The sequence below is a fragment of the Alligator mississippiensis genome, chromosome 3, assembly GCF_030867095.1.
Source record: "Alligator mississippiensis isolate rAllMis1 chromosome 3, rAllMis1, whole genome shotgun sequence".
Taxonomy (NCBI): domain Eukaryota; kingdom Metazoa; phylum Chordata; order Crocodylia; family Alligatoridae; genus Alligator; species Alligator mississippiensis.
Window position 1 is genome coordinate 72,530,258 of NC_081826.1, and position 14,381 is coordinate 72,544,638.

General features: G+C 40.2%; 1 protein-coding gene across 1 annotated transcript in view; it reads right to left on the reverse strand.

Annotated features, from left to right (window-relative positions):
- RP1 (RP1 axonemal microtubule associated) overlaps positions 1 to 14,381 on the reverse strand; it is a 354,720-nt gene that overhangs the window by 19,523 nt on the left and 320,816 nt on the right. The window contains exons 50-53 of the mRNA XM_059724092.1: positions 8,395 to 8,602; positions 6,978 to 7,037; positions 6,478 to 6,656; positions 5,649 to 5,871 (exon numbers count right to left, since the gene is read on the reverse strand). Of these exons, the coding sequence (XP_059580075.1) occupies positions 5,649 to 5,871; positions 6,478 to 6,656; positions 6,978 to 7,037; positions 8,395 to 8,602 (670 nt within the window). The remainder of the gene's footprint in view (positions 1 to 5,648; positions 5,872 to 6,477; positions 6,657 to 6,977; positions 7,038 to 8,394; positions 8,603 to 14,381) is intronic.

Sequence of the window (14,381 nt, forward strand, 5' to 3'; positions counted from 1 at the left end):
CTGGATCACAGTGTGATGGAATTCATTATATTGATACAGGGAAAGCATGAGGTCAGCAGAACTAAGACACTATTTCAAAATGGTGAATTCAACTGACTTAAGGAGATAGTGTGCATAGTGCCAGGGGAGGATAGACTGAAAGATAAAGGTGACCAGGAGGGCTGGAGGCTTCTGAAGGATGCAGTATTGCAAGCCCAGCAAGAAGCTTCTCTGATACAATGGAAACAAAGAGAATGGCAAAGCACCAATGTGGCTGCGTGAGACGTTTCAAAGATTCCTCATATGCAAAAGGAAAGTATACAGGCAATGGAAAGATGGGCAGATCATCAAGGAATCATAACTGGAAACAGCAAGAACTTGCCAGGACAGAATCAGAAAAGCAAAACAAAGAAGGAGTTGCACCTGCAGAGGGAGGTTAAAAACAAGAAGAGCTTCTATAAAGTCCCATATAACTGTGTCATAAACAAACTGAAGAAATGTGGGCTGGACACAACTACTATAAGGTGGCTAGACAACTGGTTTGATAGTCACAATCACAGGATAATTATAAATAGATCCATGTCAGAATGGTAAGAGCTTCTGAGTGGAGGCCCTTAGGGGTCTTTCCTGGGTCCTGTTTTGCTCAACATGTTACTTAATGATTTGGATGCTGTAATAGAGAGCTTCTTGAGCAAATCTGCAGATGACACAAAACTTGGAAGGATCATGAACACTTTGGAGGACAGGAGTGCAATTTAGAAGAATCTTGACAGAATGGAAAGCTGGGCTAGAGCTAACAGGATGATGTTCAGTGCTGACAAATACAAGATGCTACATCTTGAGAAGAATAATCAACAACACAAATACAGAATGAGTGACATTTGGCTGAGTGACAGCACAACAAAAAGGATCTAGGAGTCTTAGTGGATCACAGACTCAGTATGAGTCTACGGTATGATGCAGGTGCACAAAAGGCAAAAGCAGTTTTGGGCTGCAAGCGACATCAATATTAGCACTAGGTACAAGGCACAAGAGGTGATAGTGCCTCTTTACTCAGCACTGTTTAGGCCTCATCGAGAATACTGTGTATAGTTTTGGGCTCCACTTTTTTAAAAATGACATGGAGAAGTTAGAGAGCATTCAGCGACAGGCGACAAAAATGATAAAGGGCTTGGAAGGCAAGCCATACAAGAAGTTGAACAGAATAGGCCTGTTCTGCTTACAGAAAAGGTGTCTAAGAGGGGACATTATAGAGATATCTGAAGAACTGCCATAAAGCTGAGGGAGAACACTTTTTCTCTTTGGCTGCAGACAGCAGGACACAGACCAATGACTTGAGGTTGCAGCAAGATAGGTTTAGATTGGTTTAGATTGTTAAGTATTGCAAGCCCAACAAGGTTTAGATTCAGAAAAAAAAAAAAATTCACTGCTAGAACAGTGAGGGATTGGAAAATAGACTACCTAGGGAAGTTGTGGATTCTCCATCTCCAGAATTGAATAAGCATTGGTGAGGGATAATCTAGGAGCAGCTATGCCTATGTTCTACTATGGGTATTTCTCATGCTTCTGGGCTTGAGGGATTTTTGGGGGATATTTTCCCCTTCTAGTGCTACCAGGGTTTGTTGCCTTCCTCAGAAGCATTGAGCACTGGCTGCAGCCAAGGCTGGAAACTGACTGGGGTGTGCCAGTGCTCCTGCTGGGACTCAAACCCAGAAGTTCCTAGCTCAAAAGTCTAGTCCCTTGCTCACAGGCAGATCAATCACCATATTTAGGGTCAGGAAGGAATTATATCCCATGATCAGACCAGTATGGATTATGCGGGGGTTGCCTTCCTCTGTAGGGTAGGCCATGGCCCTCTTCCTGGGATCTCTTGAGCGTATTTTAACAATAGGCTTGCATCAGCAGGACATTGGCCATAATTGGTCCCTGTGTTTACCTATGGCAGGTTAGGATACTGTATGCTTTGTGGTTGTGACAGGATTGCCTGTTTCTTTTCAGTTCTTTTTCAGTTTAGCATGTTAAATAGATTAGAAAGGGGAACAATGAAAGGCAGGGAGGCTGAAAAGAATGAGTGACATACAGTAAATTATATAAATACATGTAAATATTTTCTATTACTCTAAGTATTTCCTAATCTGAATGGAACTTATGTCTCTATTTGAAAATGAAAATAATCTGCAATTAAACACAGTTTAACATTTTCTTTTCTTTCTTGTTTCCACTGGTTTATTGCTCTGTCTAGTATGTTTGAAATGTGGTATAAAATTCATCTGCAGTGCAGCTCAATGCATTAGGGAGGGCACCGGTGCTCCATCCCTGGGTGTTCCAGTAGAACACAGGGACCTCTGAAGAAGATGCTGCAGTACAAAAGCAGGTTTACTGTATGTTCAGCATGCAGCTGCATATAAAATGCACAAAAGCTTGTTTTGGACTAGAATATTACAACTTCTCATGTGGTACTGATTACTATGTATCTGCATTTTGCCATCCCAGTCAACACCTGGCATCCACTTCATAGTTATGCCACATCCAGAGGATATCCATATCTCATGCCGTGTTGTATTTTATTGCTTAAGTAGAACTGAGGAATATTTTGATAGCATTTACTTCACTGTTTGTAAAATGATAGCAAAAGCATTTAGATCAATGTTGATACAATGCTGAACTGTATTTTGGACTTAAGAGTATGTAGTTTTTCTTTTTAAAGGAATTATAATTAATTGCTCCCCAATTAAAGTAATGCCATCCTGGTTTTGCCCTTTTCTTTAAACAAAGTTAATGAAAAAAGAAGGAGAAACATAAATGTGATTTAAAGTGACAGCAGTAGGGCTTTTTGAACAAATGAACACTGTATAACTGTGCAAGAAGGATAACTTTGAACTCCAAGTGTACCACCTGCTATCGATCTGCTTAAAGTCTTCTTGGACATAAAAAAGGAAAGAATTGGGGAATGTGCTTCACACTGTCTTAGTTCTCTGCTTCACTGTGATTACAAGATGTAGTTACAAATCCCTCCTTGAAGATTTCAGAAGCATATGCACAGAAAGATAAGATACAAATGAAATGCAGATCTTACCTAGAGTTATCAACAGGGATCTGGGTTTTCCATTTCCCATGAAAAAAATGGAAAAAAAGTGCATATTTTCCCTTTGAATCAAGAAAAATGCAGATTTTTCATTTTAATGGAGAAACACACAGATTTCCACTTTTGCATAGTGCTCTTTGCAGGCTGGCAGAGTTCCAGCCTGCAAGGGGCTGTGGGGAGTGGGAGGAGGGTGGTCAGGCAGGGGGTACCATGTGCACATTCACACACGCACATGGCTGACAGGCAGCCTGGAGAGCATCTCCCACAGGTAAGTCTGGGAGAAGGGGGAATTGAGGCACCCACAAGGAGGGAGCAAGGGAGCTGGGCAGTGCTGGGGCTACTGCTGATGCCCAGTTGGATGGTGCTTGGGGCTTGGGTCCTGGTGCCTAGTGCCTTGTGAGACCGCAGGGCCCCGGTGGGGAGTGGGACAGACCCATGGGAGGTTTGTCCGGGGGGTGAGTTGGGGAGCTGGCTCCCCATTGCTGCATACACTCCTGTGGAGGAAGGGGGGACGTGTCCCCAGATCTGCGCATGGGATGGGGGCAGGGGCAGGCTACCCACCGCAGATGCAGGGCTGGGAGGGCTGTAGGTGGGGAGCAAGAGGCCTGGACCTACATCCTGGTAAGCTACGGGGCAGGGGGAGCTCTAATTTTCCATGAAAAAAACCCCAAAATCAAATACCAAAATGTATAGGTACTTAGAATTTATTTTATTATAGTGATTGAGGCACTAGAAGGCTTCCAACTCACTTTAAACTTGTAAATATATCAATAAAACGCTGTGTTCAATTGATATATATATATATATATCAATATAGGTGTTTCATTCTAAGTGTGGATTTGGGGCAGGGGTGGAGGGGGTGCAGGGGAGTTAATCAGTGAATTTGTGATTTTTAACCAGAGAAAACTGTAACTTAATCCAGGATCTCTGGTTATCAAGCAACATGTTACTGTTACAAATACTATATGTACACATAGGGCCAGGTCCTATCCCACCTATTAGGCATCCACTGGTAGATGGATTTAACTGCAATTTTGTTCCACCATGTCTGAGTCCCTAAAATTCCATTAATACATTTGCTTTCATAACCTGCTATCATCTTGCCATGAAAATTGAGTAAAAAAGGCAGTAAGGAGGAAGAAGAAGAGGAGGGCCTGTTATATTATTAGTTTTTCACAGACTTGATCCAGGTGGAAGAAGCTCAAACTTAGGCATCTAAGAACACTTACATGCCTAACAGGTGTAATAGAATCTGGCCCAGAGTGAATAGATATATTATTTTCCATTATATTATATTAATACCTACATTTTGCATGGCATCTCACACTAGCAGAGTTCAAAGCACTTTATAAAGGAGGAAAGTATCATTATCTACAAATGACAAATGGGGAAACTGAGGCACAGAGAGCTGAAATTATTTGCCAAAGAACATCAACAGATTAGTGGCAGAACCAGAAACAAAACCAAGTCTAAAGTCCATCAGACCATATCGCATTACACTCAATGTGTGTGTACATGGATATAGCTGTATACAAATATACATGCATGTGTCAGTAAAACTCAATCTAATTTTTAACACTATTGTCCCCATACTGCAATCATGGTACACAGTTCTGCAGACAACTGGAAACAGTAGCCCTGATTATGAATTTAAATGTTTTGTGCTAGTCAAACCAACAAACAAAAAGAATAGTAATACCAAGACTACTTGAACTGAGACATCTTGCTCATCTTGTGCAACCTGGGTTGTGCTCCAGGGAAAGACTAGCACTGATTTCATTTGCCTTTGGACTAAGTCTTTGGTAAGCATACTTTGTTATCCATGTTTATGTGAATGGGTGTTTTTCTGAGTAACACACAGCTGCAAATTGATTAAAGATTAAGTTTTTAAAAAGACCCTTCACTTTTAAAAAAGTTGTAAGTTTATTTTTAATAAAACCCTTAATTTGGCCTGTTTGTTAGGCTAAGAGTTTATGGTGCTAAGTTAGTGTAGTTTACTTTTTCACTAGTTGAGAGAGCTAGTTAGCCATGATAGTCTAAAGCCTGGCAGAAGGCTAAAAATCAGTCTTTTAAGATGGCACCCCACTCTGCCTTCTACCTTTCTCACAAAAAACAAGAACGGTGCAAGGTGAAAAATAAGAAAGACTGTTCCAGATCCTTATGCCTTGCTAAGAAAAAAAAGATGACATCTATAGGACAATCTTTGAACTAATTTTTAACAAGCATAATTGTTTGTTAAAAAAAATCACTTATTAGAAGGTGAGTGGTAATAAGTACTGTTATAAAAATCAGCATCTGGAGACTGAATGGAAATGTAACAAAAGAGAAGAGCATTTGCTAACACTGTTCTATGCAGTTCATACTGTTTGTGTACAATACATTTGTGTTGCATATTTTAGGATACAAAAATTAAGTCAAATGAACAATGTTTACCCTTACAGGCACATTTGAATTCTTACCTAGATTTTATGAAACATTAAGTATGGACAATGAAACATTTTGTTCGATAAAGACTTCAGCTGTTATATTAGAACATGTTAACCTTCTGGACCATTCTACTACTTTAATGTAGATTTATACCTACCAGAAAGTGCATCTTTTAATGGCCACTCTATAGGGAGCTCAATCCATCTGTCTCCATTAAGAGAAACAGGAAGTGTTTTATTTATAGTGAGACTGAAAGTATCCAGGGTTTTTGTGTTCTGCATTTTAAACTGACGTAGAAACAACTGGGATGTGTTATTTTCCCAGCCCTGAAGCCCAAGTCTCACTTTATAAAGCATTCCCAAATCAGAAGGGAAATACACCTAGGAAACAACAAATCAATCTGTTAGCATTCAGCATCACACAACTGGTTAAAAATAAGTTGGATATTCCAAACTGGTTAATCCTGTCCAATCTCCTGCTCCTACTGATGTTCCTAGTAAAACTCCCCAAAATTTTACTAATGGTGAGAGCTTTGGGAAACACCAGCTTTATACTGCAGTGGTATTCATTATAATTCTTTTTAATTTTTACAAGTGAGTCTAGACTTAACCTGAATGTACATACTGTACTGGCTTGGAAAAGTGAATATTGAATGTCAATACAAATTACATACATTTGCATCATCAACTATACCTATTTGCTGACAACCTGCCCCCCAAAAAACAACAAAAAAACCAAACCAGAAATAAAAAACAAACGAAACAGGTTTGGTCACAATAAGCCATGACAGCATAAAAATATTACAAATGAAATAGGTTATATAACTAAAAGGTCCATTTCTGCTTTCTTGACTACTGGAAAGGATGCAAAATTGGTTCTTAAGTTGAAATATAACAGTATCTATTTTCTATTTTTATGCAAACAGCATCTGCTTATGAAATTGGATGTTAAAAAGGTAGATAGTAAAAATATAGATAGTATTTTACATCATATGTTATTTGGTCCTCAGCTTCATGTTCCACTTTGTTTTCCATGGAAATTGGATTTGATTTGCCATTGCTTCCATAAAAAACCATAACCAATGCAGAGATTTTCTTTATTAACTCTTCAGATCCTTCTGTTGTTTTATCATGAAGCTGCATGAAAAAAATCTTCCATGTGCCTTCTGAACAAATGAAATATGAAGCATCAGAAAGGGAAGAATGATTAAAATATGTTCCTTCTTTCACATGTTAACCCAGATTTCAAGATAAAATTCATAAGAGAGACATTTATTTTTAGTTTAACTGGGAATCATAATACATAAGTATTCAGCTGTTTTGAACAGCTAATATATATCTAGGCTTATTTTCATTTCTTAATATTACAAGATGAATAATTTTACTAACACTGGAAGATGTAATTGTAAGTTTATGATGAAAATGTTTTCATAATATTGTTTTCAAATTGATTAATTCAATATTGTGCGTAGTGGCATGAGAGCTACCTGATTTCATTTGCTGGTATCCTAATGTTGAGGCAGCTGTGCTCCTCTTTTCCCGAATTTCTAATTGAAAAAAAAAAAAGATTGAAGAGAAAATTAATGTGTTTGTAAAACAGTGTCTAAATTATAATGAATGTCTGGATTCATCTGTAGTAAGTACTTCATCATTTGGATTAAAGATTTGACTAAAACATTGCAATGCCATTATCTCCTTAAGCTTCCCATCCTAGATATTGTTTCATCTAATAAGGTGTGTTTACAACAAGCACAGTTCTGCTAAGTGGTTGTGATCTGAATGCTCAACTATTTTTCACAGTTAAATAATTTATACTTCCTTTACGTAATGACTGCTCACATTGCTTTTGGGCAATTGATCAGCTGTGTTTAAAGATGATCTTAGGGACTGGTCCTGCTATCGCTGAAATCAATTCCCATTAACTTGAAAGGAGTTGGATTGGACCATGATTGCTTAAATCATTAGATGCAAGGGCCTGAACCTAAGCTGGGAATCCTCCTTTTGACCTCACTATATTTTGGACAGGCCATAATTGCTTTAAAAAAAATACAATTATTTTTTCTATGAAGCAAATGAAAAACGTGTATTCTTTTAGAAGTATGCAAATACCCCATACAAAGGATTTTGTGAAGACTATTTCAAGTATTTTTCCCCAAAAATAAAAGTTCAAAAAGCCATAAAATCTACAGGCTTTTATATGGTTAACATTTTGTTTTGATTTCTTTTCAAAATCTGGATTATTAGGTAACATCTTGCCCTGGCTAATAGAGCTATGGTGAGCAGAGATATTACTGGTATGGTTTATGCTAGATTATTGCTTACCTTCAGGACAAGTTTCTTTATTCTAGTAAATAACTGTTTTTTAGCCACCATCTGAAGATTACTGCTGATTGCAGCATAGGTGCTGGCTAAATACACAGTACTGTATACAGTATATGCTTTCATGGCAATGCAGTATAGAGGCCAGAATGTTAGATTGCTATCTTGAAGACTACAGAGATACTTTTCCCTACAGCTTGAACATAGTGAAGCAAACTAGCAATCTCTCTCTAACCAGGCCTGGCAAAACAGCAGAGGATTTAAACCTTGTAGGAATTAAAAACAATCTTGAAAAGCAGTAGCTTTTCATAAATGACAAAACAGGCTTAGAGAGACAGCAAGTTATGTAGAAATTTTGTTCTCATTTTGTGCCAAAATAAATCTGAAATAACAGAGCCCTGATTGTCTCCTTGCAGTACTGGTTACTAAATAGTACTAAAGCTCATCAGTGTTCAGAGACTGTAATTCCTGTTTAATTACAGCAACACACTGAAGTATCTTATAGTATAACCCATTTATAGTAAAAAAAAATATAGTTGTCAACACATCTCTTAATAAATAATATATTTCTAAAATAATTTTGACCTGTAGCATTCAGAGTTACTGAGGTCAACTTTTTCCCCTCCTTTCTGTCTTTTAGCCATATTTGAGCCATAAACAGTGTTTCTGTCCCAGAAAATGTTGGCTCTTTAACAATAATCTTCTCCAGCTGCCAATCTGAGCCTTTCCCTTTTTCTACAACCAGCTCTTGTAGGGATCCAAGATCTACTGCTTCCACTTGAAAAACATCCACCTGAAAGATTCAAAATTAGCAAATAATCAGCTTCAGACCCCAAACCAAGATGAAATATTGCTAAGAGGAAAGAATAAACACACCTGGTTTTCATGCCAATTTAGTGCAAAAATAATAGAATCGGAGATTTCAGGACTTGGGAAAAACAATTTCTTTCATGAACTAGAAGTCCCTCAAATAATTTTTTTATGGCCAAAACACATCAGCTTTCCCAAATTGATCATGTAATTGATTGCCACCCCTAAGTGTAAAGGCTTTCCTTCCTAACTCTAACTTAATGGTTTCTGAAGGTGTCATTCTGAAGATGTCTGGCTATGGAAAAAAATACACCCCATGATTCATGTTTTAGGAGAAAAAATTGTCAGAGTAAGGGAATGGGAAGTAATTGAGATTTTGAATGGGGTGTGGCTATCCTCTGTCTAATACATGGGGGGCACAGAGGTTCAGACATGAACTGAACATGGGAAAATGTTAATTGTTTATTTCTGAGTGGGATTCTAATAAATATTCTAATTAAAAAATCAGTTTGTGTTTTTAGGTCAAAAGGCATCTGAACAAATGATTAATGAAATTAGCTCTCCCAATTCATTGTCAGTAAGAAGTCCAAAATCTTTGAAGAAATGCTAAAAACAGTAAAGGAACAGTCATGAATAAGATCCATGAATGGAGAAATGTATTGGTTAGGTCATCAGTTATTTTTACGATGTGTGATTTTTGCTGATTATGCGTCTTATATCCATTATCTCAGCGTGAAGCTGAGATCACCTGTCTTAGCAAAGGTACCTAACACATCCTTTTTTATTTCTGGATGATCATCTGACTTCACTGTGATCTATCTAACTTGGTAAAAAACATACCATGAATCAATTTCTACCATGAACTAAGGCCTAAAGATTTCTCACTCTGAGATGACTGGACGATAATAATCAGCTAGAACATGTGGTACATTTCACTGGTCCCGAAGACATGAAGGAAGAGTAGAAAAACTAGGAAACTATTCCCACAAAAGCAAAGCAGAGGAAAAGTAGCCCTCTTTTTCTCTTGTGCCATTACCAGCATCTGAAGCTACATGAAAGATATGACTCATTAGCAGGCCCATGAACAATTTGAAACTCAACAAGAGACCTCATGTGTGTTACAACCTCCGGCCAAACTTCTGCCACCTGGCTGCAGATAACAAACTGCTACAAAAGATAGCAAGCAAAACAAAGAAGAAGTTCAAAGCCCACATTTTCAACTTCGTTTTTGACAGGATGTCTTTCATCTCTCTCTCTTTTAATGGTTCATTAGTGTGTGTATGTGCATGTGTGCCTGTGAGAGAGAGAGAGGCAAAAATGACACCTTTAATAGTCTCCTAAAAATAAACACCAACCTGTCACTGAATTAGTCAGTACATTCTTTGGATAAAAAGCAGAATAATTCAAAGGCTGGTATGGTGTATGATTTAACCATCACTTCTACATTAAGGTGATGTTTCATTGTGTGAAAGGAATGAAATGAGAACAACAAGCTGATCATGTGTAGTAGCAGCGAGATTAAAGAAGAAAGTGTTAAAGTGGCACTAGGATAGTTGTGTTTTCTTAAGCTCAGCCAAGACATGATTGTTGCCTGCTTGGGAAAAAAAACTTGGTGGGGACCTAAGACCAGAATATATACTTAGATCCTTTTTCACCTATTAGGCCACTCAAGCCCCTGACACAAGCTCATTTAATAGTCCCATGAAATTCAATCCATGATCCCAACAATTGTGCCTCCTGCCATGCCACACGTGAAACCCTGCACCTGCTGTTTCAAGTCCCGCACAGAGAGAACCCTTTTGCTTCCCTCACCAAGTGCCCAAGATCCTCCCCCCACCCCCCACTTAGCAGCCCTACCATATTATATATATATATATATATATTACACACACACACACACACACACACACTACCTGAAAATACAGGTAGAAGATGAATTGCTCATTAGCTACTGTGCAGTAGCACACATGTAGATGCTGGCAGGGAGCAATTTGCTCCCAGTCAGCCTAGGCAGCAGGGGACCCACTCTTGACTAGCTAAACCCTGTGTGGAAGGGAGCTGTACTGGCTGCAGGGACAGCTGTCTCCCCACCACATGGGGATTGGGACCATCCTGATCCCCACATGGCTGGGAGAGATGTCCTAGTAGCTGGGGCTGCTGCATCCCAACCAGAAGCATACCCACTTAGCTGTGAGAGTTTTTCCTGCCTGGTGGAGACAGCCACATGGGGACTGGGCCCCTCCTGATCTCCATGTGGCTGCCAGACAGAATCCCCGCTGGGCAGGGATGCCTCCCCTGGCCCCATGTGGATTGGGTCCAATCCCCACATGGCTGAGATGCAGCAATACCAGCTGCTGGGACAACACTTCCCCTCTCCCACATGGGGATTGGGACCAGCCCCGTGTCCACTGCTAGCCCTGGGATGGCACCCCGGGGAGCCTGGAGCTCCCCCTGCATGCTGCAATGTGGCAGAGCAGGGCAGGGTGGCAGGAACATCCCTGGTCTCAACTGCACATTTTCCCTCAGGCCAGTGCACATATAGACCCTTTCCTGGGGTCAATTTACTGCAACCTTTTTTAATGTGCAGTAATTTTACTGTGCATTAATAGCACAGGTAGACACACCCACTGAGTACATTATTAGTCCCACAAATTCACATAAGGAATTTTTTCCATGATTGGGGGTGTAATTTAAAGGAACTACTCTGACACTAACACTAACGAATCAGAGAAATATAAATGAATCACTTACTAGGGGTAAGATCACTTACTAATTAATACTAGGGGTGCTGAACTTCCAGATTTGGCTTATGGAGCCATGACATCTGGCCCACAGGAATCCCCAAGGGTTGGAAGAATTGGCAGCTAGAGAGTGGGGGAAGCTCTGCATGGCTAGGTCCAGCCCAGTCCAGCCCACGCCACTAGGTTGGGTCCACCTCCACATGTCTGTATTGAGTCGGACAGCTCCCTGACCTCCTATGTGCCCAGATAGGGGCCACTCTACCACATCCATTCCCCAGGCATCCAGATACGGTCTGGGTTGCACTGCCCCTGCCACATGTCCGGACCAGGGCTGCTCCACCCTGCCCCCCACACCCTCCCCCCATACCTATTCCACATCCAAATTGGGCTGGCTTACTCACCCTTCCCCCTCACTTGTGCATCCAGGTTAGGGTCACTCTGCCCCACCCCCTCCTCTCATGTCTGGATTGAGTCTGATCTTCCCTATCCCACCACCAAGCATCCAAATGGGGACCAGGCCATTCCCACCCTCACCAGCAGATGGATCAGGATTGGACCGGGGCCCTACCTGTTGATCCTGCATGCCAGATCAAGCCCAAAAGCTGGATTCAGCCTGTGCCTGGACCTGTCACTGCCAATTTGGCCCATGGGGCGAAAAGGTTGGGCACCACTGGCTTATGCAATTTATTTCTAAATTAACTCTCCTTTTCCCTATTTTTCCTTTTTTATGAGTGAATAACCCCATCTGAAAACTCTGAAGTAAATTTTTGTATTAGTTCTGGTATCTCATAATGTTTTTCTTGTAAACCTGATGTCATTATATTAATATGTACCTATATTAAAGCACACCAAACCTCAGGAATTGGTTGGATCTAGGAGAGATTCAGATATCTAATGAACTGTGGGCTGAGTAGCTACTTTTAGAGTTATAAGAGGCAGAGTAAGCCCTCCTCACAGACAAGACTGCATTCTTCTTTAATGTACACTTTTAAAAGCTTAAAAGGCAAGATGAGCTTAATTATAGTCAAAAGGCAAATTAAAAGCAAGGAAAACAGGGCAGCAACTATAATTATTAGAGCTGGGTGAACAATTTACTGGAGACAGTTCATTTGGCAAATTTTATCCAGTTTTTTTGTTCACAAACTGTTTGCAAACAGCCTGTGATATGCATTTAATTAGAATGTTAAGGAACTTAGTCTCTATTCACAATTGTTCAGCAAACATTCGGTGTAGATTCATTTCAGCCTATGTATTCGTCATGAGCCACTCATTGCAAATGTCCATTTGGCTATTATATATTTAAAAAATGTGATTGGTGTCCTATTATCACATGGCATCATTTCTATTCCTGGATTTGAACAGGGAAAAAAGGATTGTTTAAATCACAAGAGACATGATTCTTCTGTAAGGAGTACAGAATGGGCGAGGGGAAGGGAGAGAGAGTATAAGAACAGGAAATAAGGAGGTCTATGGAATTTTATTAATTAACTTTTTCCGTTCGTTTTTCCCAGTAAAATACTAACTGAATTTACCTATATATTTAAAACCCCAATTGGAATGGGAAAAGGTCCTGTAAGCCTTAAGAAACAAGACTTGATATCTATTTAGCAGAATTTATACTCAATTTTCTTGGCACATTCACAGAGCAAAACTGTTTGAACACACACAATCCTATTTAACTTCAGTTGCAAATCTGAAGGGAGCAAGCTTTTGCTAAAGAGTGAGAGATGACAGTATACACTCTCAGACCCAGAAAAAGTTCTTCCCTCTAATTAGGAAAGACTGACAGATATTCCTTCTTTTCAGATTGAAAGAAAATGGACACAAACTCCTTCACAAACAGGGAGTTAACCACTCTTCCAGACCTCTTTTAATAACTGTAAACTCACGAAAAGGGCAGAAACCTTATTTTTTTCAAATCCCTTTGAAGATCCCCTTTATATGCAGCTGTTTTATCCTGGGACATATATTTAAAGATTATTCTTTACTTTATAACCCCAAACGACTCGGTCATAGTGAGCCCTTGCAGCACCCTGGACAGCGCCAACGCTGCAGAACCAGGGGAGCGGAGGTGACTGTCTCACCTGCCTCAGCTCTATCCATATTCTGGTGACAGCTGCTGCTGCAGCTGAAGAGCAAGCTCACCACATATCATCTGGAGCAGGGGGCAGCAAAATGCCCTCCAGCCTCCAGAAGTTTTTGTAATGGCAGGTGCAGCCCAGCAGTAGAAGCTGGACAGCCCTGCACCCAATAAAGTAGGGGGCGAGTGGGAGGGTCTAGCAGAATGGAACCCCTCCCCCCCTCCCATGATTTTTATCCCAGGGGGCTCAGGTCCTCACCCACTAGTAAATGTGGGAAAGGAGGGTGGGGAGCAAACAAAGCACCAAAGGCAACTCCCATGGAGCCCATGGCATGGGGTTGCTGCAGCCAGTGTGCAGCATTCAGCTGCACCAGGCCCACGGTTTAGACTCGCTGGGGTTGCCCTGGTGTCTTTTTCACTGGGTGAGAATCTGCATCTTCCACAGCAAAAAATCCTGACTACATCCAAAATCATTGGTGTCAACACTGGAAGATTTATCACTGTCTGTATCAGCATCAATAGCTGTTACACTAGCAGCCTCTTTTAAATAAAGTCTCAGCGCAACGTTTACTTCTATAAAAGTCAATCATTATATGTTCTCTGTATTTCAAATTTGATGGTTGCTTAATGAAAATATTCCCACAGCAGAAGTGAAAATGGCAGGTCAAGGCAGACCATATGCTTAAATTTGAAAACCTGCATGCACTGTGATTTAAATAGGTTTTCAATAGAGAAAGAGCTGGGGATAAGGAACCATTTTTGTAAATCCATTGATTTAAGGTCTGATTATTCAGATCTTTCTTTTAAATAGAGGGGATTCACTGAAGTAATCAGAATGTTATCAGTGTCAAGCAAATCAAAGTTAGGCCCTTACATTTTGAGCCAGGGGCTCAAAAGAGCAGAGGCTGGAAATACTCGTAAAAGCAGGAGACACAAGAGAA